At 38.1% G+C, this 25,129-nt stretch overlaps 2 protein-coding genes and 1 long non-coding RNA gene across 8 annotated transcripts in view; 1 reads left to right on the forward strand and 2 right to left on the reverse strand.

Moving 5' to 3' along the window:
• Positions 1–14,084, forward strand: part of ST6GALNAC5 (ST6 N-acetylgalactosaminide alpha-2,6-sialyltransferase 5) — a 72,001-nt gene extending 57,917 nt beyond the window's left edge. For both annotated transcript variants that reach the window (XM_080601509.1, XM_080601510.1), the window contains exons 4-5: positions 4,810–4,917; positions 12,594–14,084. In XM_080601509.1, coding sequence (XP_080457635.1) covers positions 4,810–4,917; positions 12,594–12,825 — 340 coding nt within the window. In that variant the 3' untranslated portion in view covers positions 12,826–14,084. The remainder of the gene's footprint in view (positions 1–4,809; positions 4,918–12,593) is intronic.
• LOC308198683 lies at positions 266–17,837 on the reverse strand. Its single transcript, XR_013954103.1, has 8 exons — positions 15,056–17,837; positions 12,792–12,908; positions 12,065–12,168; positions 10,282–10,533; positions 6,386–9,112; positions 4,383–4,508; positions 3,457–3,608; positions 266–1,879 (listed from the first exon to the last, which is right to left on the reverse strand). It is a non-coding gene; the product is annotated as an uncharacterized lncRNA (long non-coding RNA).
• A 5,481-nt stretch (positions 17,838–23,318) lies between these two features.
• Positions 23,319–25,129, reverse strand: part of PIGK (phosphatidylinositol glycan anchor biosynthesis class K) — a 98,849-nt gene continuing 97,038 nt past the window's right edge. For all 5 annotated transcript variants that reach the window (XM_080601507.1, XM_080601506.1, XM_080601503.1 and 2 more), the window contains one exon: positions 23,319–24,535. In XM_080601507.1, coding sequence (XP_080457633.1) covers positions 24,419–24,535 — 117 coding nt within the window. In that variant the 3' untranslated portion in view covers positions 23,319–24,418. The remainder of the gene's footprint in view (positions 24,536–25,129) is intronic.

Raw genomic sequence — 25,129 nt, forward strand, 5'->3', positions numbered from 1 at the left:
TGAGTTGTAATATGGTATAACAGGCCAAATAACATCACTTGTAATGTAAGGAAAAATTATGCATCAAAATAATTTTTGTGGAGTATTGCCGCATCAACTTAGAATACCAGAGTCTGGCTGTACTGTATATATAGCCAAGGAGTTAGGAGCTGTTTAAATCTCACTTTGGGGTAATATACCTGAAAGTTTCCTTTTTTTTTTTTTGATTCTGAAAAATCAGAATGGATAGGTTATGTTTTCTTACAGAGGAAACGTCACCGTTCTATGAATTATAATAGCTGTTTATTGAATTTAAGCTTTCTTGGAACATTGCAGCTGTAAAGCTTCTTGTAATACAAATAAACATTAGTCATACATTAGGTGCTTCAGAGGAGTTCATCTTATATTTCCAACTGGGAAAAGGAAAGTTATTACAATAGTTACATCTTTATGAGACTGTTTATGACTTGTAGGCTGATCTTCAAATCAAATTTTTAATAAGTGACCCACTGCAGGACTTGAGTATTTTCATATATAATGTTTGAAAATGGGCATTTAAGCCAAAGACTTCCTAGAGAGAAACACATTTATTGTTAATGAACTCCTATTTTTTTACATATTAAATATGCAGCTGTAAAAAATGGAACAGGGTCCCCACTTCGGTACAAATGAAGAGGTGGGCTTATTGTGCAGTAACTCATGGTAAAATTCTCTAACTTTACAAAAACATATACACCACAGCCTGAAGCCAATCCTCTGTGGACAGAGGGCTCGAGGGCACAGACTTGTCTTCGGGGCTGTACAACAGAGGCGGAGCCAGTGGCACAGGAAACCCTTGTATCCTATTAGCTGATGGCGACTGCATCTTTGGTTGGCGTTTGCTGTCTTTTGTCATATCCCACGTGCTTTGCTTGCAGAGCACAGTTCAGTTACAGTGGATCAAACTAAGTATCCAAATACTTGACTGGCTCACATTAACACTAAAGCACGCAGTAACTTGTTCAGTTTCTTACTGTTAAAGGTCCTTTCCTCTTCATCCCCAAAACAGTGCTTGTGATTTTCTGCCAGAGTTGTTCACTCAGAGCCAAGCAAAGTGAGAAGGTTATAATCTGTGGGAATTAAGCAAGAAAAATGCAAAGGATTATCTGTATGGCCAGTATTTACAAAGGCATTAAAATTCACAAAGCTGTGGTAAAGCTGTAAATGGCTACCACCAGCCCTAGGGGTCAGAGGCTGCAGCCAAGGCATGCACACTGCCTCCTTCTGCCCCAGCTGACTCACTGTGGGACTGCTCGCAGTCCCAAGTTTTGAGGAAGAGCTGGCCGGTTCTGCCATGAGGAGCTGGGGTCCCGTTCCTTTCCTGACTCTTGCTGTGCTGCTGCTTTCTAATTCTGTATTACCGATCTGGAGCAGGCGGCGGCCTACAGCTAAGCATGGGATGAAAGCATTTCTTTTTCTGCACAGGCACCAGGCCCAGTCTTGGCTCCTGAAACATTCTCAAGGAGTCTGAGACATTAATGATGTTATAACAAGTTTATAGTGGGCTCAGTCGTGGGCACCCTGAACTCCCAGCATGAATAATGGCACTTGGATCTATCAAAACTCAGCCTCGTTCGTGAGCAGCGCCTGTTGCATTTAAGAAATTGTAGGCTTTGCTGTATAGGAGCCACTGCTTTAGAGGCTACATACAGCATACTTGAAGGACTAAGAAGGTTAAAATGGGAGATGGAAATAAATGAATAGGCAGCACAGGAAAAGAGGGAAAGATGAAAAGAAACAGGGGTAGGAAAGACTTTATAAGGGAAGAACACTTATGTAGCTGTGGCGGCAGGAGCAGAACATTGTGCCCAGGATGATGCTGTTCCCTGGGAGGTTTCTGCTGAGCTCTCACCATCAGTGCCTGCAAAAAAAACAAAAGGAGAGAGAAATCTGATTGCAAGGGTGCAATAATCAAACCATTCCTTTCTGTCTTGAAAATGATGAGAAAAAAGGTAATTGGATATATTGTGCTTTACAATAAAAAGCTGATTTTGAAAAGAAGGAAAAACTTCAGAAAACATTGCCAATTAAATAGTACAGTGAATGACAAAGGCTGCAGAGCAATATACTTGGTATTATAAAGTAACTGTACTTGAAAATAACTTTATAATTGAATAAGGGTACATTAAGAAAATATGATTCAGAACCAATATTATAGTAATTAGATAAAGGAAGCATAAATGAAATAACTGCAGGAAGAGTATTTCCATAGAGATTATAAATGAGATTTTGGTGGAGCAGAAAGGCCTTTAATTGTAATTTAGTGTGCACTACAGAATTATCAGCACAGTGTGTTAGTTCATCATATAAAAGAATATCTGATAATTTCCCCTAATAAGCACATGACAGTTCTTCATATTCTTTCATTACAGCTGATTAGGTATAAAAACAGTATTCTTTTGTTGGAATCTTGTTCAGATCGTTTATGAAAAGGCAAGACATTGTAACCCTGTTTCTGTATTGCTGTCCTACAGACATGGTATTTAAAGAGGCCAAAGTAGTACTTGAGTATGCTTTTAAATCTTTATTCTATTGTTCAGCTTTTTAGCTTACTTAAATTCAGTTATTCTCCGCTTTACTGAAAACACTAAATTGCAAAATAAGTGTGTGTAAGCAAAAAGAAATCTAACCCAGCACACAGTCTAGCTAGCTTTCTGATGTGTGCAGAGCCTAGGTCGTGGTTTAAGTGCAATGCTCCCTCAGTTCTGGATGCAAGGTCTTAGGCACCTAGAACAACGCCTTGTTCAAGCTCCAAAATACTAGCCTGAGTATGTTCCTAAATTACCTGGTGATTCACAAGCTCAGAAACTCTCAAGTGGCAGGAAAGCAATTTTTTAGGCTTTTCCTTACCCGTCCCTTCCCTAATAATTTTGAGCCAGAAATTATTTACTGGTTTGTATTGTTGCCATGCCTGAAGGCCTCTGCTGAGCTCATGACCCAGCTACTACATTGTGATAAATTGTCCTCCTCTTCCCTCTCCTCCCCCCGCCAAAAAAAAAAAAAAGCTTAAGTGCAAATGCAGATAAGAATAAAGCCCCATAATTGGAACTAATGAGATGCTTAAATGAGTTATTCTCCAAATGCTAGCTTAGCCTGAAAGCCTGCACATCAGGAGCAGTAAAGGCATACATTCTGGAAGCTTACACATTACCAGGTAACCAGCAAAGGACAGGGCAAAGTACACAGGCTCCCCAGCATCCTCTAGGCATTTCTGTTTAAAGAATACCCTTATGTTTAGAAGTGCCCTTTTAACAGTAGACATGGATACCACCACTTCTTTTGTTAATTTGCGATAGTCTTAATTCACTGAGGAAACAGGAGACCTCAGTACAAGGCACTCCTCAAACCTTAAAGGCTCACAACGTTTTACCTGACACAAGCCTGCACACTTAGCTCTTGCAATGCCTCAGCTTGAGTAAGAGATGGAAAGAGACTCACCGGTCACTGTGACAGTCTGAAGTCAGGAATCGAAGCCCATCTTTTTGAAACGCTGCTGAGTTTGAACTTCTTCCTGCACGACTTTTCTAGATGAGTAAGTAGCCATCAGGGAGACCTGCTCTTTCCTTCTTCAGTAGTATTTCAAAGGAGACCTGTGAATGCATTGCATCAGGGACAAATACCCACCTCCAGAAGAGAGCTGAGGACTGTGACCCCATTTCTAACAGAGGTGCCTGACTTGGTCCTGCAGGGCTGTCCCTAAATATGCAATTGCATCTTTAAGATGTGCTCCTCACCGGCATGTCCTTGGTCCTCCCATTCCAAGACAGCCAGCTCTCCCCAGGCATAGGGACAGTGCGGGAACTTAACACAGGATCGGGGCTTTCAGTGCATATGCCAGCCAACCCATAACCATTGTAGCAGCCAGCTCTTACACAATGAACAGCAGTGATGAGCAAGTGCTAGAAAGAAGCAGCATTACTGATGCCATTTTGCAGGTAAGAACCCATGATACAGTGCAATTTAAGCACAGGTTGTAAATCTCATAGATCTGTGAGAGATTACGTGAAGATATGGGCTAATTTTGCATAAATAATGCTGGGATCAGTTTGTGCTTCTTTTAAAAGATGTCTCCCAACCTGCAGACAAGGCCAGGAAAGGAACTGCCTTGGAGGGCTCCCTTGCAGCACTTGGCAGTCAAATTCAAAAGGGCCCACCAGGAGGGAATGGGACTCGGGAGAGGCGGGGGGGGGGGGGGGGGGGGGGGGGGGGGCAGGCCCTAGGTGAAGGTTTCCCAGGGCATAGCTGCAGCCAACAAAGTTTCCTGCCAGCAGTCATGGTGAGGGGCTGGGAGCTTCTAGAAACCAAACCGTGGACCAAGGTGTGAGGAAAGGTGATGAGACCAAGCACTTGAGGCCATCACTTACTGCGGCAGACAGGCGCATTGTAGCATTTTAAGCAGTCCTCTTTATCCCCTGTGATGTCTTCCTGACTATTTAGTGTACAAATTCCATTAAGTGATTACCAATGGGTGGTGTTTTCCCAGTACATTACTAGCAGAAGAATATAAATATAGGACATGAAGTTTCAGTAACTTAAGGTAAACTTACCAAAAGGTCAGCTAAATATTAACATTGCTGTGCCCAAAATTAATTACAGCAATGGCAGTTTCTGTGTAATTAGTCCACTGACAGAAGACACTAGTAAAATCGTTAAAAGATGAATGAGCAAGCGAGTCTTGGTTGCCCAATTTTCATAACCTTTCACAAGAATGAAAGAAATGCCCAGAAATTGTTTCAGATATCTCAAGAATTATTTGGCAGCCTAGAAACTTAATTATGTTTTTGCTTTCAGGAAGATATCCAACACTTGGCTTAGCACGGGCTGGTTCACAATGACTATCGCATTAGAGCTCTGTGACAGGATAAATGTTTATGGCATGGTGCCACCGGATTTCTGCAGGTAGGATTTATTTTGGAACCATTATTAGTCAACAAGGTTGAACACTACAGATAAATATCTGAGTCTTTAATTTTTTCTCTGAAACATGTTTTCCGTCCTCTTAAAGCAATTAATTAACATGTCCCAAGATCTGATTCTGAAAGCAACAAACAGCATTTAATTATGTTATATAAAATATTAAAAAAAAATTTGTTTGTAGTGTGGGAGAATTAATCCATCTTGTTGGTTTCTTTTAGTCTCTGAATATTTATCAGCTAAAAGTAATGCAATAATTGGCATGAAATTAATCTGAAAAAAGGAATACTGGAAAATATTACTTCTAACTTGTTTTTAAAGGTTCCCGCCACAATTAATAGAGAAATGGAGTTATTACAGTGACTAGTTTCTAAACTAACTTTCTATACAACTAAAGTTAAGCTCATTGTACCTATACCACATACATCCCAGTCTGCCAATTAACTGGTTTCCTAAATAATCCCCACCAAAAACAACCGACCAACCAAAATCAAAACAAACAACAACAACAGAACCACCTCAGAATTTGGGCCTGCAGACTAGATAATCAGCCCTGTAATCACCCATTTTGGTCATGCAGGGTGTGGGCTACAAGTGGTGGAAAGAGCACACACATTCTGTCAGTGGAAGCTGTGACCCCCTTCACGCTGTTGTACACAGTAACAGCTTGTGCAGATTTTCCAGCTACATCATGCCCAGCCCTATTCAGGCCCCAGACCTGAGGTGCCAGTTAGGGTTTCCTACTAGGGGTCACAGAGGTAGGGAAACAGACCTCCCCTTCCCTCGTTATTCACATGATGCAAAGTACTAACTTGGTATGAGCTCATACAGATGTGTTTTACACCAACAGTCTTTACACTGATTTAAGTATCATCTGTCCATCTATAACTAGGCCTAGTACTCTGGCCTTCTGAAAAATGTGGTTGTGTGCCCACCCGCCTAGGCCTGAGGCCAGCTGCACTGCCAAGTGATCGATCCAGCAATGCACGGAGCTGGTAGTCAAGAGTCTGGAACGTGGCATCAGTGCAACGTTTCAACCCCTGCTCACAAGGCCCTCTCACTGAGAGGTACTTGCCTGAATTTTGTTGCAAATGTAATAATCTCACTGAAGTTTGGTTCATTGACTAATTCAAGATGCCTTTCAGGGGAAAGGGGAGAGAACTGTTGTAGTGACAGGTTAGCTCATCTATCACAAAGAATAGGAGTGCTTTGACTTTCTTTTGAGCACTAAAAAGGATCATTCAAAAATCTGCATTTATCCTGGGCACAAAATAGTCGAAATCCCTGAAGAAATTAGAGTTTAAAATGTCAACACTAAATTCCACTTTGTGAGAATTTCTACAAATTATAACAAAATACAGATGATAAATGCTGTGATGTACTGCCAGATTTCATCATGAATTCTCCAAGGAAAATAACAAACTAGATCCGATATTCCAGGCAACATAAATACCTTCCATAGCACAGCGTTTCAGTTCCCCTGTCATTTCGTTTTGCCAAGACACACTTCTTCGGTTTCTGTTCTGAAATGGTTATGTCCCTGGCATCGCTGTAAGTGGCTGGTCTATCTTACTGCAGAAGTGGCTGCATTCCAGTGGCACATGGAAGTAATTCTTAAATAAGCGATCTAAAAATGGAGAAGTTAGGAGTGAGCACTGCTTTACATTGAATTGCTAACTTTTCAGGCCAGCTTCCTTACTTGTCAAAATCAGATTAGTTTAGGTGCATATGCTTGGTTTTAAAAACAAACAAACAAAATCATCTCTTTGAGAGAGACTAAAATTGTAACTGAGACCATACAAAAGGCTTTCACGGAATTGACACCCTGAAATCAAATGGATGTAATATTAAATTATAACATTTAAGTGCTGCGATCAATTCTATTGTCAATAAATGTAATAATGCTTATAGCCTGGATAACAAATCATAATCTAAAGGCTCACTTGGTCATAAAAATGCTAGAAGGTCATTTCTTAATCAAAATAATATAAAATGTGCTTACTTAAGTGGTTTATTCCCCAGACAACGAAGGGGAAATTTGTAGTTTCCATGCCTAGAAGATGCTATCCATGAAGATCTGTGAAATGAACCTGTTGCTATAAATGAAGTTAAACTTAGTTTGCTCTTCAGCCGCTCATTAAACAGTGCTTCCTTTCAAAGAAATAAGACAACAAACCAAAATAGCATAAAGAAAGAAATAGTCTGTAAACAGCTGTACTTTAAGCCACATTTCCCTGCTTTGCACTCAGACAAAACACACATCTACCACGTCGAAAAAAATTATAAAAGAGGCAACAAAAATCACCCTGCTTCTCTCATGTATGTATGAAATGGTATAGGTCAAAGTGTATCTTATTTGCTGTGCAGCTGAAGAACCATTAAGATTTAAAATATATTTATAAGTATTCTGGTTTCTACTCAAATGTAGAAAAAAACCTACCAGATTTACAACTCCAGCAGATACCCATTATTTTTTAAGTTTTAATCTCTGGAGTAAGTAATGAGTGTGGGTGATCACTATTGTGGAATTAAATTAGTATCACATCTGTAACGTGAAGGACACCTCAAAGGTATCATGAATATCATACTGTTGAATCTGCTACAAATTATTAGCTTAAGATCATTAACCAAATTGCTTTCCACCCATGCAGGAAAAATAGTCTAGTGAAGCAGTCTGCACTAGAGACTAAAAAGATTTGTCACTATTAATTGCAACAACGTGTTTTAGATTCATTTCTATTTACTTTCACTGGACATTGATTTTATAGTTGAACTGGAATTGGTGACCTGATTATTATAAATTCCTAGTACCATGCAGCAAAGCTCTATGTAATATTGAATCCCTTTACTTGGCTACAGATTTACACTGCTCTAAGGGTTAATGGCTTTGATACTGCTCTCGTGCTGTTACATACGTCTGTCTTGCACATTCTAGAATAAGATGAAAGCCTGTGTTTGCATGCACATTACAAATGTTTTGGAGAGTGTGCACCTCTCGCTCTCTGCCACCAAACCAGTCATCTTGCTGTATTTCTTTCAGTGCCCAGGAACCCACTCCTGGCCTTTACTGGAGTAAAAACTAGTGCCCCAGGTAGGAAAGGTTTCCCTCCCTAAGCAGCCTTCAGCAATCTGCTGTATGCACATGGAAGGACTCACCCCTGACTGGGACATCGACGTTTCCTCTTGCCACTCTCCCTCCATCAGCAGCCAGATTGTGGAGCTCAGATAGCACCGCAATTCCTGAAGGAGCTGCAGTGCTGCTGCTTTTCTTTGTGGCTGCTCAGCAGTATATGTGGGAAGGACACAGACAAATCTTAATGCATTTTGTAATAATGCCAAGCCCTGTCTGTCGGATTAGCTGCAGCAGGTTGGGTCCTTGTAGGTATCTCTGGGTTTTCACACACAAGGAAAATTCAAGGTGTTGAAGAACCCTCTTTAACCTCCCCTCTCTTACCTCCCTGCCTTCATGGGCCTTCTGGAACTCAAAGAAACTTAAAGCTTAATTCTGAGCCTTACTTTAACTGATAGGAGTATTTTTTCTTCCAATTATGGAACCAGATCATTTTCCTATGAAGAATCCTCATTTGACTGCCAGGCCATTTCCCATCTGCGATAATTTGCCTGAAAATTGGCATTTGAAATCCTTTAATTTATTCCTTTGGGTACAGCTTTTAAATCTAGTGTTTTCTTACCTCCCTCTCTCCATTTTCAACTGCTTTAAATCAAGTGCAAAGAAGCAGTTGTTGCTAGTTAGATTTGCTGGGGCTTATGGAGGGCTTGATGCTCATAGGATTGTATAAACTGTATGGGAGGTAGCCATGCCTTTTAGTTGTTATACACACATTTCACCTCATTACCTTAATAACAATGGTTTGGAAAACTGTCAAGGAAATGGGATCCTAGGAATAAAAGGCAAAAAGTTATCCAGAAACCTTCATAGTATTGTCATAGCATGCTGCCCATCACTCAACGTGTTAATTACATCTTACTCACCCTTGAAAACAGGAATTTCTTGACACTGCAAGTTAAGTTCATATAGCTTTAGTAGGTTGATCACTCTGTATGTAAAGGGAGAGGCTGACCAGAACATGGAATGGGATGGCCGTGTTTTTCTGTCTTGTTTCTTCTGAGGCAAACACTGGTTGCTGTATTTTCAGCTTTCACTGTGGGTGGATACCATCTGTGGGAAAATGTGCACTGAAGTGGCAAACAGTAGATGACTGACATTGGGTACAAGCACTTACACTGTTGCTGTGCTGGCAGGCTATTAGGCAGGAAGTAGAGTATATTTTACAAAGGATCTTCCCTAGATTCCTCCCAGCTGTGATATTAATATGCATGTGAAGTCTGACAAAATACTGATTAATGTCCAGTATCAGTCAGTGATAAAACAGCATCTGTTTTAATGTTAATAAATGAGGTGGCAAGCAATTTCCGTATAGAAATTACTCATGCATTTCATTCGCTGGTGACACAAGCTAATTGCAGAGTTAGAAGATAACACAGTACAGTTAATTTCGGCTATGGTGTAGTTACCCAAGCCAGCATACAAATCCAAACCTTACTAGCATGAAATCTGGGGGAATCCAGAACTCCCACAAAGGGGAAAAAACTTCAGACAAAAAGTGCTAAGTACGTAACTGCCTTTCAGTGTTCATAAAGCCAAACACATTTGGACTTTTAGCCTCAAAAACCTCAGTCTGCTGCAGGGTAATCCTGGAGCTGGTTAAAGCCATCAGCATTTTGGGCTCTGTATTAGAATTTGCCTCTGGTTCAGCCCCTGAGCCTGCACGCAACTGCACGCAACTCCTGACAGCACCCATTGGGCAGTGCACAAAATACAGCGACCCACTACAGCCCGAAGCTAAGGGGTACCTGGGAGGATACTTCAGTATCCACTTGGGATATTCTAGTTTTAACTTTGGAATTTTAATGTAACGTGGAATCCCTGTCTTCAAAAGGGAAATCCTTTGCTAAAGAAATCCATTGGTAGAATATTGATATATTATTGATATATTATATATCATAAAATTGATATATTAATATATTGATATATTAAATATTGATATATTATATCAATAATATAATAAATATATATAATAATATATAATAATAAATAATACAGTAATAAATATTAATATACTATATATTAAAATAAAACAATATACTTTACAAAACAATATACTTTTTTATAAAATAAAACAAAATATACTATATATTAAAATAAAACAATAATAAATATTAAATATTGATATATTATATATCATAATTGATATATTAATATCATAAAAATGATTATATATAATATAATTATATATTGATATAGAATATTGATAAGAAAGCACTTACTGTAAGGTACAGGCTTCAAAATGTTGCTTCAAAGAGGGACTAGGAAAAGTGTAACCCTAGGTAAATACTACATCATCAGAGCCAGGGAGAAGGCATTCCTTTAGATCCTCTGAGGCAAATCTGATTCCAAAGTTCTCACAACAAGCCATTGTTAATTTCAGTGTACAGCAAAGGAATAGGGATGGGACGCAAAAAGAGTTATTTCCTGCTTTTTTGCTCTTCTAGTTCATGTTCTGCAAATCCAACTCAGGCCTGAAAAAAAAAAAAAAAAAAGAAAAAAAACACAACAAGGGGGGAACAGTAACTAAATCTGTGAAGAGGCATCAGGGCCAGCAGCCTTAACAGGGTCTCCGTGCAGTACTGGGGCCTTAGCAGTTAACTTATTTCCATTGTGACTGCATTTATTCAAAGTCAGTTCGAAATAAGATTTCAACTTTACTAATCCTAATTTTAAAGCCGTAAATTTCCACCAAGCAATATAGGTTTACCCTTGAGAACACAAGAGTAAAATCCAGCTACAGTGTGGAAAAGAACAGTCTAAATGAGAGGCAGATGCTGGTTTGTTCGGTAGTTCTTAAGAAAGCATAAATCACATCCAAATGTATCTTGTTAGATTTACAGTAAGCAAACAAATGATTAATTTAAGAAATTATAATAAAAGCTCCAATATATAAAAAAAGAACTATAAGAAAATGTAATTGAAGATTGAGATCTAATAGTGAAAGCTAAAAAGAATGTATTAAATATATATAAAAGTGTATTTTTTTACATTAAAGATACACATTCTGTAAGTGAGGTATTAAAAGATTTTTCACTCTCCTATGTATTCCAGTGAGAATATATACAGCAAATTTAGAATCCATCTTATTCCAAAAATGTAATTTTATTGTTATTCTGTTGTTGTAAGATTGATCACCCTGTTGTGTTACTAGGAAGCTAGATTGATTGAATTAAAACATTAATCTACAGTACAAATGGAAAACAGCAGTAATATCATACATTACCACTGCATATACAATGTGGATAATGGTAAAATAAGAAGAATTAGAGAACTGCGTAGGTGACAGAATTACATAGTAAAAATAATGACCAAGACAGAACGCTGACAGATTGTGGATGCATTCAATTGAAATTGAGCTTAAATATTAGCTCTTCAAAATGAAAATAATCAACTCAATATTAGAGCTGACAGCCCTGAATCTCCATGACAGCTCTGAATTTTTGCTCTGTACGGTGGTTCTTACTCAGCTCAGGTTTTAATATAGAGCAGTTCCAAGGCTTTACTAAATGGCAGTGTTTTGATCAACTTTTTGTTATTTTTTTTTCTGCCGCTACAAAATAGTTTCTTGGTAGTAACTGCGGAGATAGGTCCAACTGGGTCATTCTGTCAGGGACAGTTATCTCTCTTTGAGTTAATGACAGAGACAGTTGGATGAGGTCCTGTCAGCCTGTGCTCAAAGCAAAACATAATGGGTATAGTTTACTATAGAGAATAAGACAGAAAAGAATGAACCATTGTGGCTTACTACATTATAAACATAATACATATGTGTCTTTTACAGAATGCAACACCAAAACATTGATGTTAAAACTGTTGAAATAATTTTTATCCTACCTATCTAATGGGTCTTCAGCATAACCTACGTGTCACCACATGAGTACAGCATCTCCTACTGGTTAACACTGATGGGCTCACAAGGGCAGAAGGGTACTGTGGGTGAATGACTTTAGTTTTTAGCTTGGATATGTGAAAGGTGCCATTATAAAATCCAAAATAACTCACCTGTGCGTTTGATGTTTGATTGTAAGGCCAGCAGCAGTGGGCTGTATCAGTGACCTGGCATGCAGATGTGCTCGTTGAAGTTGTGTGCTCACATCCTGGTGCACCTGCGAGTGTTCAGCTGAACTGCAGTGACACAGATAACCACCTCCCCTCTAACTTTCCCTTCCCTTTCTTCTGCCATTTCAGTAAATACCTCTCCAAAGCTTTTTACAAATCACTATCAAGATATAAATCTCTTAAGCAGTTTGCCTCAAATTTCAGAGTAGTAACACAGCCCTGCAGCACTCTCCCTTGTTTCTGAGCTACTGCTGTCTTTTGTTTAACTGGGAGGAAGAGATTAAAAGAAGGAGCAAAGGAAAAGCCTTTGTCACATTCTGATGTATTAAATATTCAAGAAAAATGCAGATACCTAGAAATATGGTTTAGCTGGGAGTAAAAGTGGATTTGAGCCCATCAGCTTATTAAAGATAATATCTTTTCAATCAGTAAAGAACATCTGGGGCTTCCATCTATTTTCTTTCTCCCACAGGGATCCTAATCATCTTTCAGTACCTTATCATTATTATGAACCTTTGGGACCCGACGAGTGCACAATGTACATTTCACATGAGCGGGGACGAAAGGGCAGTCATCATCGTTTCATCACAGAGAAACGAGTGTTTGAGAACTGGGCACGGACATTCAATATTCACTTTTTCCAACCAGACTGGAAACCAGAACCACTTACTGTAAATCACCCCGAGATTAAACCAGTGGTCTGAGGGATGAGCGCACAAGACCGCAATCACAATCACCTCCTGTATCAGCCGTCAGTGTGTTGGACCTCCTGGGACAGCAAGACAACCTAGAGGAGAAGGGTAACAGAATTTGCAGCTGATAACTGCAACAACAGTCAGGAAGTTATGAAGGAGTATATCGAGTGCTTTCCATTGAACTGTGTATTAATCCAGTATAGCCTTTTTTGGCCATCTAACTTCCTGTGTGTGTATGTGACTTGTGAAAAGCAATTTGAGTATCATTAATGGGATGGTTAATTCATTATGATTTTTTAAAGTACAACACCACTGAATTTTCATAGTGAAAACTTACAGTATTTATTTAATGGAGGTTTTTATGCAACCTAGGCCAGTATTTTTCTAATTCACAGTTCTGTGGTTGTTGATCTTTCATAATCTTTCAAATCCAGAATTAATATTGCTGATGGTTTGAAAGGCCTAGCTTTTTATTTATAGGATTTGTTTGAAAAATATGATTCTATATAGCATGTAATTAATATTTGATCTGGAAATGTTGCATTTCTTTTAAAAATTTTGGGCTCCGTTCCAGCATAAAGCCTTTAACAGCAAGAATGGTCCCATGTGCAGATCTAGCTAACTTTACATTCATGTTAATATGAAAATGGTAGTGAAAATTCTTTTCGATATTAATGTGAATTTTCTGCTGTGATATCAAACTGCTGGTTTTTAATCAGAGGTGGGGGAAGAAGGGCAAAGTTCATCAAAAAATGACTGTTTATAGCAACGCGTTCTCAATGAAGAAGACCAACTAAGGCTAGAGGGGTTGCGTTTTGTTTTGCCTGTTGTCATCCTGTAAGAGGCTGAAGGAGCAACCTTCCTGAGGTAACAAGCTACAAAAACAGGCAACAACAGTTTGCAACAACGGCTTGCAACAACGTGACCAAACTTCTGAAATCAAGAAGCTGCACCACCAGGTACTACAGTATCAGCCATACTAGCCAAAAAGATGGTAATGTTACACCTGTATGGTCTATGCCTTCCACTGTTCCAAGACCATCACCGATCTCAGAGATCGTGGATCACACTGAGGTGAGATGTGGAAGGATTTCCACGAGTATGAAATTGTGCCCCTGCAAACAGCCAAGTTACACTTGGCATTTTCTTTGTGAAGTACTAAAGCCTGGCAAACGCGAGGGGGTGGGCAATGCTAGCTCTGTATATGGAACCTCACACTGTGTCTTACTGGGTTATACTCGGCTTATGAATAAAGAACATTTCAGTTACACTATTATTTTTCCTTTTGCCTCACAAATATTAAATCTCTAATTACTCTATTGATTACTTTGAAGAAGTTATTGCATGAAACAACATAATTTAGGTGACAAAAGGTGCCTGTCATTAGAAAAATAAAGCTAAAACAAAGATGTTACCTTAAAGCATCTAAGCCCAACAAGCTCAACCTCAGAGGCAGTACATGGAACTGGGACCAAACTCCGTGTCAATTAAACCCAATTATGACCCATTATGACTTCCTCTTTCCAAAATTCATAGCAATAGCTGCAGCTGCCCAGCAGATGCCTTGGTTCTCTAGTGACAATGTGCAGTAAAATGCCTTGTTTACCCCTTTAATACTGTGTGGACCTGAAGAGCAGGTCTGAGAGAGCCATTTTCCTTGTTGCTGTGCTCCCCGCGACCAGATTAAGAAACTATAACCTATTTTACCTTTAAACTCCTCTTGTGGTGTAAAGTTCATCAAAAGAAACATGATTCAGCACACAAAGTGAATGCAAAGCTCTACTACTGACAATTACTTGTAACCCATCTCTTGCCAGCTGATGTTTAACTCTTCTTATTTCATTGATTGTGTTTCATTCCTTCCACTTCATTTCACAAAAATTCTACAGAATTGTCTTTTGAACTAATGGTAATTTGCACATCCCTTTCAGCATGTGTACTGGGGCATGTAGCCAACATGCATTACTCAAATTGAGGAACTCTGTCAAATTGATTTACAGGTTATTTCTAATATGACTGCAAGAGATGACGCAGATCACAGGAGGTACTCTGATGCCACCATCCTTTTCTTATTTTATTATATAATAATAAAAGGATCTTGTCATTATAAAGTAGAGCTGTTAGTTTTTACATCAGTTGAGAAGGGCTGCAGGATATGTATGCTAGATGTTTTAAGCTAGTCACGTTATTTTTATATATATAGAGATCATTTTAAAATAGATTACTGTGATCTACTTACAGTATTCAGCAGGACAATGTACACTTTCAAGAATATGTTGTGCTCCACATGCATGTTTCCTGTCTGAAAGACTGGTCAGTACAAAATAGATCAGATGAAATATTAAGACTCTGAAGAAACATGGGATAAACTGACATTAGATCTCCTAACTTCCAACAGAGTGAAACTAAGGATCATAAATATTCCTGCTTCAGTTTTGTTGATAATTATGTGTTGTTGATACCGTTAAACATTTCCAGTCTTCTAAAAACCAAAACAAACTCAAAACTCACTTTATTCTTATCAAACTCCTATGCTGATTCAGCATGGTCCCCAACATAATTAAAAAAGGTATGAAGATGTCTTTTCTAAGAGTAAGTCACACGTGCATATAGAAGACTTTCCGAAGAAGGAATTTGATGAAGCCAAGACAGCAAGTTTTAAATAGGATTGATCGCTGATTTATAGAGAATATAAATCCAGTCCAGAAAGTGCAAGTTATGAGTGCAAAAAAAAATTATTTCTAAAACGCTGCAATTTTAATTTAAAAATCACTGATGTATTTTTCTATAAATGCAAAATTTTCAACTATATCATATTGTGCTACATTTCAGCCTGAAGTAAGGTTTTATGGCCTAGTTATAAAACAAACAGATTTACAACATGAAATCTTGTCAGGCCAAAGATAAGTAGTACAACCAGGATTCTCTAGTTTATGCTGTCATCTTACACTCCTCACTATAATTTGATCAATTCATGAGCTTCATTGTGCATCATTTTATATATTAAAAATTGTTGCAAAACAGTGTTTACAGAGATCAGCAGTTTTAAGATCTGTTACTTCAGCTCTGTACTTGTAGCACCCCTTATATCCTTTTATGTTAGGCTTCAACAGAGTAGCTATTTTTCATCTTGAAGAACCATAGCTCTTAAGCCATGCCACGTGCAAATGAGAATGAGAGCTGAGAATGATAAAGAAAATCTCTGCAACTAAGAATGGAAAAATATCACCATCGGTTTTTGTTATTTTGGCACAACACAGTTGCAAAATACCCAGCTAACAGCATCACTACACAAAATAAGACACAATGCCCCTGAGAAAACCTTCCATACAGAGTTTTAAAGCACCTCAGAACAACAGGTTAATACTGTCTATTCCTGGAGAGGAGAACCGAGAAAAGGAGTTACTTAACTTAATAAGAAGTAACTACTCACTAAGTTAAATAACTTAATAAGAACATATGAACTACAGCTTTAGCACCCTGTTTTTAGAAGAGATTCAGGTCTGCTGACAAACTACCTCTGGCTCTAGCCAATTGTGTCAGGAACCACGACTTCAAAGAACACACAATGTTTCATGTATTACACACAAACACACAAACAGAAGTATAAATTGATAAAATTCTGCAGGATGTGTTTACCTGGGTCTTGTTCTACAGTACTTCTCAAGCAAACTTCTTAGGAAATCAAGTGATTTTTAATCTAGATAGGGCTGAGGAGGCAAGGACACAACAACAGAAAAACAGATGGAAGAACATTCCAAATACAAGACTTTTATGAAGGAGATTACTACCCAGCCAGTAAGTTTGAGGGGATGAAGTGAGGGGAGTCTAGCAAATGGGCAGTGGAGCATGGTTTGTGCTGTCTAACTATATTCCCCTGAAACAGGAAGATCAAAGTCGGGCTGAAGCTGACAGAGTGGAAAGTTGTGGCTCAACAGCAAACACTGTGCTGCAGAAGTTTCTTTTCAATTTTCTATAGATCTATTGCATGCACCACAAAAACTCTTTGAAAAATTCTGAAAATCACCTCTGAATAATGAAAATTGTTTATTTGATGCAAGGAAATGCAATTTCTATCTATATTAAAAACATACCTTAGGGATATAAAAACTAATAGGTATGGAAACAGTTAAAGTATTTGTAAGATGGAAAAATGTAGTGCAAAAAAGAACAAAGTACAGAAACCTTATAGGTTCTATGAGGTTTCCACTTCTGGTACATTACTTAATACTGATCAATTCTGAGCTTCCAGCTACCTACTGCCTACCTTACACATCACAAGATTTTATAAGGAGAAAGGAAAAAGAATTTTTTTGGAAGAACACAGTCTCCTGAAAAAAAGAAAAATGAAAAAAAAAAAAGAACAGGGAAATCTGAAAGGACAAAAGCCTAAGACGGTGAGAGATTTCTCTGGACAGAAGCTGAAAAATATAAAAGCTTCAAAGGATGTTTGATAAAATGTCTCTAAAATAACTCTGCTTATGCTGAATATCTGTTATAACTGCTACATTTTAAAGCATTTTCTACAATGAAAACGACAACAAAACTTGCAACATCAAATGTCATTTAACCACAGTAAGGATGGACTTTCAGTATCGTAGTGGAAATAAAGATGGTGACTTTTATCCCAGCTGAATGTTGAACAGGCTCCATGGCAAACACAGTATCGAAAAGAACTGTGATGTGCAGTTAGAGGCCACAAACCAGCATCTCCTTCCCTTCTGTGGCATCCCTCCCAGAGCCACGTACAAGAGAGCACAGCTCTAATAGGACACACTCTTGCAGTGCCAGCAGAAAAGTGAGAATGTTTCTTATGTTGTCTTTGAACACCAGAGCAAGCCTGAGAAACTACTCAACAGATGATCAACATGCAATATCGTTACTCATTGCAGAGTAATTTGGTTGGAAGTTGTCTTCAGAAATCATGAACACAAAGACAAGAAACTACAGACAAGTAACCCTAGCACATTCCAGATGAATAGATGGAAAGCTGTAACAGAAGAGAATTAGCAGTCATAAAGACTTACCTTATCTTGGCTAAAAATCAGTGCAGTTTTTGTAAAAGGCATGCCTCGCCAATCTATTCACGCCTTCGGTGTTTTCTGAAGCAAGTGGACAAGATCCAGGTGATGAGTCCACTTGGAGCTCCACAGCTGGTTTTGCAAAGTCGCTCTTCAAAGACTTCCAAAAAAGCTATGGTAGCACAGCATAACAGAGAAGATTGTTACCTAAGGAACCCATCAGAACACAGGAAACAGAGGTTAAGAGAACGCATCATCAGCTTTTCCATCACCATAGGGCTACAAGCAGAATTCCAGAGGAAGATGTCACAATATATGACATATATGGGACATATATGACATAGATGGGTCTCCCTCCCACCCTGGCCAGCCACCCCAAGACCCCATACAATTGCTCTGCATGACATCACATGGTATGGGACATCCCTTCGGCCAGTTTGGGTCAGCTCTCCTCGTTCTGTCCCCTCCCAGCTCCTGGTGAGCCCCCAGCCTCCTCACTGGCAGGGCAGTGTGAGAAGCTGAAAAGTCCTTGGCTTAGTGTAAGCACAGCTCTGCAACAATTAAAACATCAGTATGTTATCAACATTATTCTCATCCTAAATCCAAAACACAGCACCATACCAGTTACTAGGAGGAAAATTTACTCTATCCTGGCCAAAACCAGGACACAAGGGCTAGACTCTATATAAATAAATAGATAAATAATAATTTAAAAAAAAAACTGTATACAATGAACATTAATTTGTACACTGAAGCACAGTTACAGTCTTGCCACGCTCACAATATGCCCACGCAGACCAAAGGCATGTGCCAAGCAGCCACACGATCTAACAGTAACCGCATTTTCATTTTACTGAAAGCAACGTCAAAGCACTTAGCTCAGATGGAGAGCAAAACTGGACCCTTTTTAACAGCCAAGGAAAGCCATCTTAATAATTTCTGATTTCTCAGAGCAGATTTATCTCCTTCAGGAGATGCCCAATGATATTTAAATCGGCCAGCTTCTTTACACTGCCAAGACAGACAACCATTAAGATAACATCAATAGCTTTTAGGACACCAGATACTTCCTTAAGTATAGTGAAGATAAAGGGAATAATGCATATTTAGCAGGGTATAAGGTTTTAGAACTTTGCTGACTTCACTTTGGCCATTAGATCAGGCTAGAGCCTATTAGTTACAATCCAAACACGCATGATCCGAGTCTATTAATAGCAGAATGAATGAAATTCATAAGGAAAACATTTGTTGTGACTTTAAGGCAAGAGCGTAGGTTACGTTTGTATTTTAACAAATAGAGAAAAGGGGATAACATTTATAGTCTCCCCTCCTTCTATCCTTGCTGTAGTCAAGCTGCACACAATGCCAAAACTGGAAGACATTACTAATACTCAATGTTCCTTTGTGTTGGACAAAACTGGAACATTTCTCACTACAGCATTTATTTTTTAATATGGTTATATACATCTCCAGACAAGCAGCGTATGAAACACTAAAAGGCTATCCCTGATTGCTCCATTGCAAATCATATTGCAGAGAAGAAGCAGCTGTATAGTAATATGCAACAAAAGCAAGTGCAGAAAAGCTTCTAAACAAACAAACAAACAAAATAGCAAAGATAGGAACTAGTCTGAAGGAGGTTATGTGTAAGAGCTCTACAAAATACTAACATGCACTGCAACAATACTGACAATCCTGTTCATCATTCCTCTTGCTTTAGAAAGATGAAGGGAGGGGGAGGTAAGGGGAACCTAATATCATCACAATTTAAGCCATAATATTTTGAGTTACAAACATAAGCTGGACAGGAAAACCAACACAAAAATAGTAAGGAGCTAACAAAAACCAAACAGCAGTATGTAATGCTTAGTGGTACTCTTCATTGGTAAATAAATAAATCAAAGCATTTGACAAAGGAAGTAAGTAACATTACATTAGAACCAAATGTAAAGAAAGCACACAGCCTAAACTTAAAATGCCTGCTACATGCAAAACCAGTGGACCAAGTCAAACATTTAATATATGACAGCATTATTCCAGTAAGTCCATTTTCAAGCACAGAAGGAAATACACGTGCTATTTCAAATTAATCAGCTTTGACATAGGAACTTGTATGACATGCCATGAATTGCCCAAATAAAATAGCCTGGTTGCCTGGTCTCCACAGAGCTGTGTCACCAAAGCTATGAATTAGCGAGCAGCGTGAAAAAAAATCATACCGAAAGAAAAAGCATCTTTGCTAGAGCTTTGCCAGCATTGCTGTTATTCTACAGAAACAGCCCATTTCTGGTGTAGCTTATTTTGTTCAAGGTACTCCTGTAAACAATGCTACCAAGTAACTTCTGCTGATACAATCCACATCTCTAGTAAGCCTGTTAACAAAAAAGACATGGCTGTATTGACAAGGCTTCAGTGTGCTGTATGTATATACATACAGAACGACAATAACAATCGAAAACTTGAGGGGGAAGAAGACACAGTACAATTGAACATTAAGAGAAGTATGTCCTCAGAAACTTTGAACTGAAACCGTAAACACTATCAATTCAATCACTGAATGAGGCAGAAATCCTCATTAAGTAGAAAAGGTAACTTATTTTAAATAACTTGCAAGTGAAATTAGTGCTAGGAAATGCTGATTTCAGAACACATTACACAGCATATACAAGTTTTCACACAAAACACCCACACTTTGAAGATGCATTTCCCCATATATAGCATGTTATTTTAAAAAGTTAATGGAAAGAGGTAAAGCAGAGATAACAGTGGAGTACACACAGCAGAAGTTATCTTCCACAAGAAACATCTCCCCCTTTTCTTATAAAAAAAAAAAACAACTGCTTTTTAACACTCAAAAAATGCAAAAAATCTATTATGCTCATTATTGCAAAGAACTAGTTACGGTGGACAAGACGCTTTCATTATATACTCTATTTTCTGTAGTTCATAACTTTATGGATTAATTAGTCTCCTGGGTGACATATTTTATGTTTGTCCTCAGTCCAAAGGTGAATTAGTACAGAAAGCATAATAAAAGTCAAACAGGTCTCACAGAGCTCTCTGACAGACAGAGGTGGAAGATCTATACGCAGGGACACTTGAGTTTTGTGATGATCCCAGGCTTTGTCCCAAAATTGTTCCATATACAACACTTCCCTGTCCTTATCACTATGCACAGCCTCTCTATGCATGATAAGTTCATAGCTGAATCTGGTCTTAGCTCTGGCTTAGTACTACGTACAACTCAGCCCTGCTTTAACATTTACCGATCCCCATTTGAAGGGACATTAGACCATGAGATCTATTCACTTTCAGTACGTTTCCAGGATGTGGTACCAGAGAACAGAAATCCCTGATTGCTGAAAGAAGAGATGGAAATGGACTCATTTTGCAGACACTCAGCAACAGAATTAGAACCAGATTACATTTGTTTTCCTTTAGTCAATAATGGAGACCAGCCTTTAGGGAAAGGGGGGGGGGGGGGGGGGGGCAGGAAAAAAGGACAAAAACCAGGCCAATCTCTAGAGAAGAGACATACTCTTGTAAAGACACTTTTATGAGTCTGTGATCTTTGCCTGTAGTAGAAAGACAGCATTTCATGGCAATATTCAGATAAAAAATATAACTATTTGGCTGGCACAGACAAATCAAATGCTGATCATCTCATCACTGCTCAGGCTTCCTTCTCCAGTGATTCCTGCAGGGATCTCGCTTTTCAATCCGTTACAGAAGTATGGCTTACAGTTGTGCATTTATGTAAATGTTTGGGCATGGTCAAACAAAACTGTTCTCAAATGTATACAGCATTTTAAAGACAATTTAGAAATCAAATGAAGTGCAGAGGCATGAGAGTGTGTATAGGAGTATAAACCTACTGTTAACTTACCATTTCTCCAGTTGAATAATGGTAATGCATTTCAACACATGATTCTGAAAGAGCTGAAAAACTGAAATGAAACCACTATTTTAAATTTTTATCAGCCTCTAGTGTTCTAAACAATGCCTACAAAACCCATTGCAAGACACGTCAATGCAGTTACATAGTACAAGATGCAGACATGCATGTACAAAATCCTGCAAGCATGGGCATGCTTGGTTCACAGACCTTTCTATGTAGACCCACACAATGCTGAAATTAATTCTGCTCTATAACTTTCTATGCAAGGAAAAATAAAGGAACTGCCATCTGGCTTGTTTTCTGGATTCTATTAAAAAGATCATCTGTGCACAACGCAGAAAGCATCTACACTGCACAACCATATTTTCTGTCCTGAAAAGCACACATGGTGTTTAAGAATGTCCTGGTTTGTTCCCAGTGCCCAGATCCCAAACTGTGTTTGAAGGGCTGTCAGGGAAAAAGATTACTAACTTAAAGCAAATAAATAAATAATTGCGCAAAACACATTTACAGACAATTCTGAGACATTTCTGAGGTTGCTTTCAGGCTATAACTGCTCAAGGAATAAAAGTTACCATAGTATAGAAAATACTGTCATACATGTAGCACAGACAACTTTATGGTTTCTCTGAGAGCTATCTATTTCAACTCCTTACTTTGTGCTTATAAAAATGCTAGAAATGCCCAAACCATAGCTTGGTGCATTTCAGTCTAATTGTTGTTCTTGCTTCAGTTTAATCACCTTCACAGGCATATTTACTGAGTGCTTCTATTCATAAATAGCATTTTAATAACCAACCTAATTGCCTCCTTTTCCCCAAGCAGATAAGCTTTTAAAAATACAGTAACTGTGGTGTCTTCTGCTATGTGCAAAATTCAGCTGAGTTCTGTTGATCTTTCTACCTATTGCATCCTGGATAAGGTGGCTGGAAAGAGGGAAAGAGAGAAATTGAGTAAGGTCAGAGGAGTCTGAGTAAGTGTAATTGCAGCTGAAGTAAGGCAGAAAGCTCAATCAATTTCACTTTAGCCATCTTTAAGTATGTGATAAAACTTAGCCATAAAGTATCTGATTAAAAATACTCACTAAAATACAAAAAAAAAAAGAGTATCAAAGGCTGGATTAAAAAATCAAATGTAAGCAAATCCTCTAAGAACAAATTCTGAAGAATTCATTTCTATAAAGCATCTATACATTTCTATACAATGTCTCTGCATTCCTATTAGTCTGTCTACAACAGATCTTAGTTGATTATTGCATTAGAAATAGCTGAGAAAGATAAAATTTTACACATTTTAAGAAGTCACCCTTGTATTAGGTTTTGCATATGAATTTACTGCCTGTGAAAAATGCTGTCCAAAACAAACATACACATCATACACACACAGCTCTCTGACAAGGCCACTAACCCTAACCCAAGGCTATGATGCCACAGTCAATCTGAAAGAGAACAAAAAGGAAAAAACAATAAAAATGTATAAGCACTGAGATTTGTATGTTCTGAGCAATAGGAAAATGCTCAATACCATATGCTAAGACAACACTATTGCCTCTGATATAACATGCAGTTACAGGTAACTCCTAGTGACTTTAGACCACGTATGCATCAGCTTTATTATGATCAGGATAGAGAACAGACTCCAAAAGCACACCGCAAGAGCATCACCCAGTTGACAACCTCATTGTTTCCATACATGCAGAAATTTGTTCTCTTCTCTATTATCGGTATATTATACAGACAAAATGCATTTAGCATGCATTCATCATTACACGTCCAAGAAGAACAAATCAATATGCCAGAACAGAATTTACAAAACCTAAACAATAAACCTCATTTCCAAGTGTTCAGACATTACAGAATACAATAGTACGACTGATAACATTTTTCATCCTGATGCTACAGTCAGTTTTGCTCTGTGCAAAAATCCAGTGCAAAAAAACCTGAAAGAGGCCAACTCTGGATCATACGGAGTGAAAAGACATCTATAAAGGGTTCCTAATGGACATGGTGTAGTTGTAGTTTCACCCTTTTCAGCATTTTATGAAGTGGTTTCAGTGAGGTTATCATGTATTTTTGTTTCACTTTCACCAGTTCATAGAATCCTAAATCCAAAATTGCCTAAAGGTGAAAAGACTGTTCTTAGGGTTGTATTTAACAGAGCAGGAAAAAAAAATCAATATCTTTCTAGAGTATTTCTTGTAATTTTTGTTTTTCTGAAGAAAGGTTTCAATACATCATGCTAAAGTCTGCAAAGTGGCTTAAGCTTTTATTGATAAAATGACATCCTAAATAATGTTCTGCAAACTGTCTAGTTCTTCAGTGACAGGATGACTCTTTTAAGATTTACTTATAAGTATGGGGGAACAAATTTGCCCATTCACATTTCATAGTCAACCTTAGAAATTCTAAGATATTTAAGTCCCCTTCTTTTTAAATTTAACTGGAAAGATAAGCTCAAAAAAGCATTAAAATATGCTTAAAACAAACTCAAAAAACTGTCTAATTTTATAACCACCTGTGAGACTCTTTTCAGAAAAAGGAAGAGAAGACATAACTTCAAAAAAACAGTTGAAGTGAGATTGCAACACTGTTTTTCACTACAACCATAATACACATACAGGGAACTCAAATGACACCAGGGAATCCAAAGAAGCAGTCAACGCAATCATCTTGCTTGCTCAGATTCAGAAGATGTGTTTCATGTGCTTGATTCCATATGTTTTGAAGAAAACCATGATAATCAATGCCCAGAGTCCTAGAATAAATCCTCCAGGAGGATGCCAGTCCTTTTGTTTTGGCTTCTGAAAAAAAGAACAAACAAGGAGAGAAAAACAAAGATTTCATACTTAGTCTCCATATTAAACAGGCACAGTGTTTTATCAAGTGCAAAAAAAGTAAAACTCCTGGCAGCAGAGAAAAACACCATTAAGCTGTATTTCTTCATAAAGAGGAAGCATCTTTCTTGATGTGGTGTAAATGCTGATGGGAAGAGAGTGGACGCTCAAGCAGGGAGGTTAAATACCACAAAAGGCCACTACAGCTGTGCCCATGACGCTACTTTGATGGTGCACATCGGCACCGTGGGACATGTTTAAACTCACTTCTTTGGACAGAATTTCTCATATCTGGTTTCGTGTTAATATAAGAGAAGAATTTTACAAGTATGAAAAACAGTTCCTGCAAGTGAAAACATGACAGAGAATAGAAGGTATTGTTTTTCCACTACCCAGAATGTTTTCTACAGCTCTTTCTGTATTCAGAATTTTTTAAATAAACAGATATCTAAACATATAAAAAGCTATGATTCATTATTAAAGGAATATCATAACACAAAATAGGATTGTTTTTAATGTCAATCACATTTCCCAGAGGCCTCACTGAGTCTAACTGCTTTT

The sequence above is a fragment of the Anser brachyrhynchus genome (assembly GCF_964034855.1).
Source record: "Anser brachyrhynchus genome assembly, chromosome: 8".
Taxonomy (NCBI): Eukaryota; Metazoa; Chordata; class Aves; order Anseriformes; family Anatidae; genus Anser; species Anser brachyrhynchus.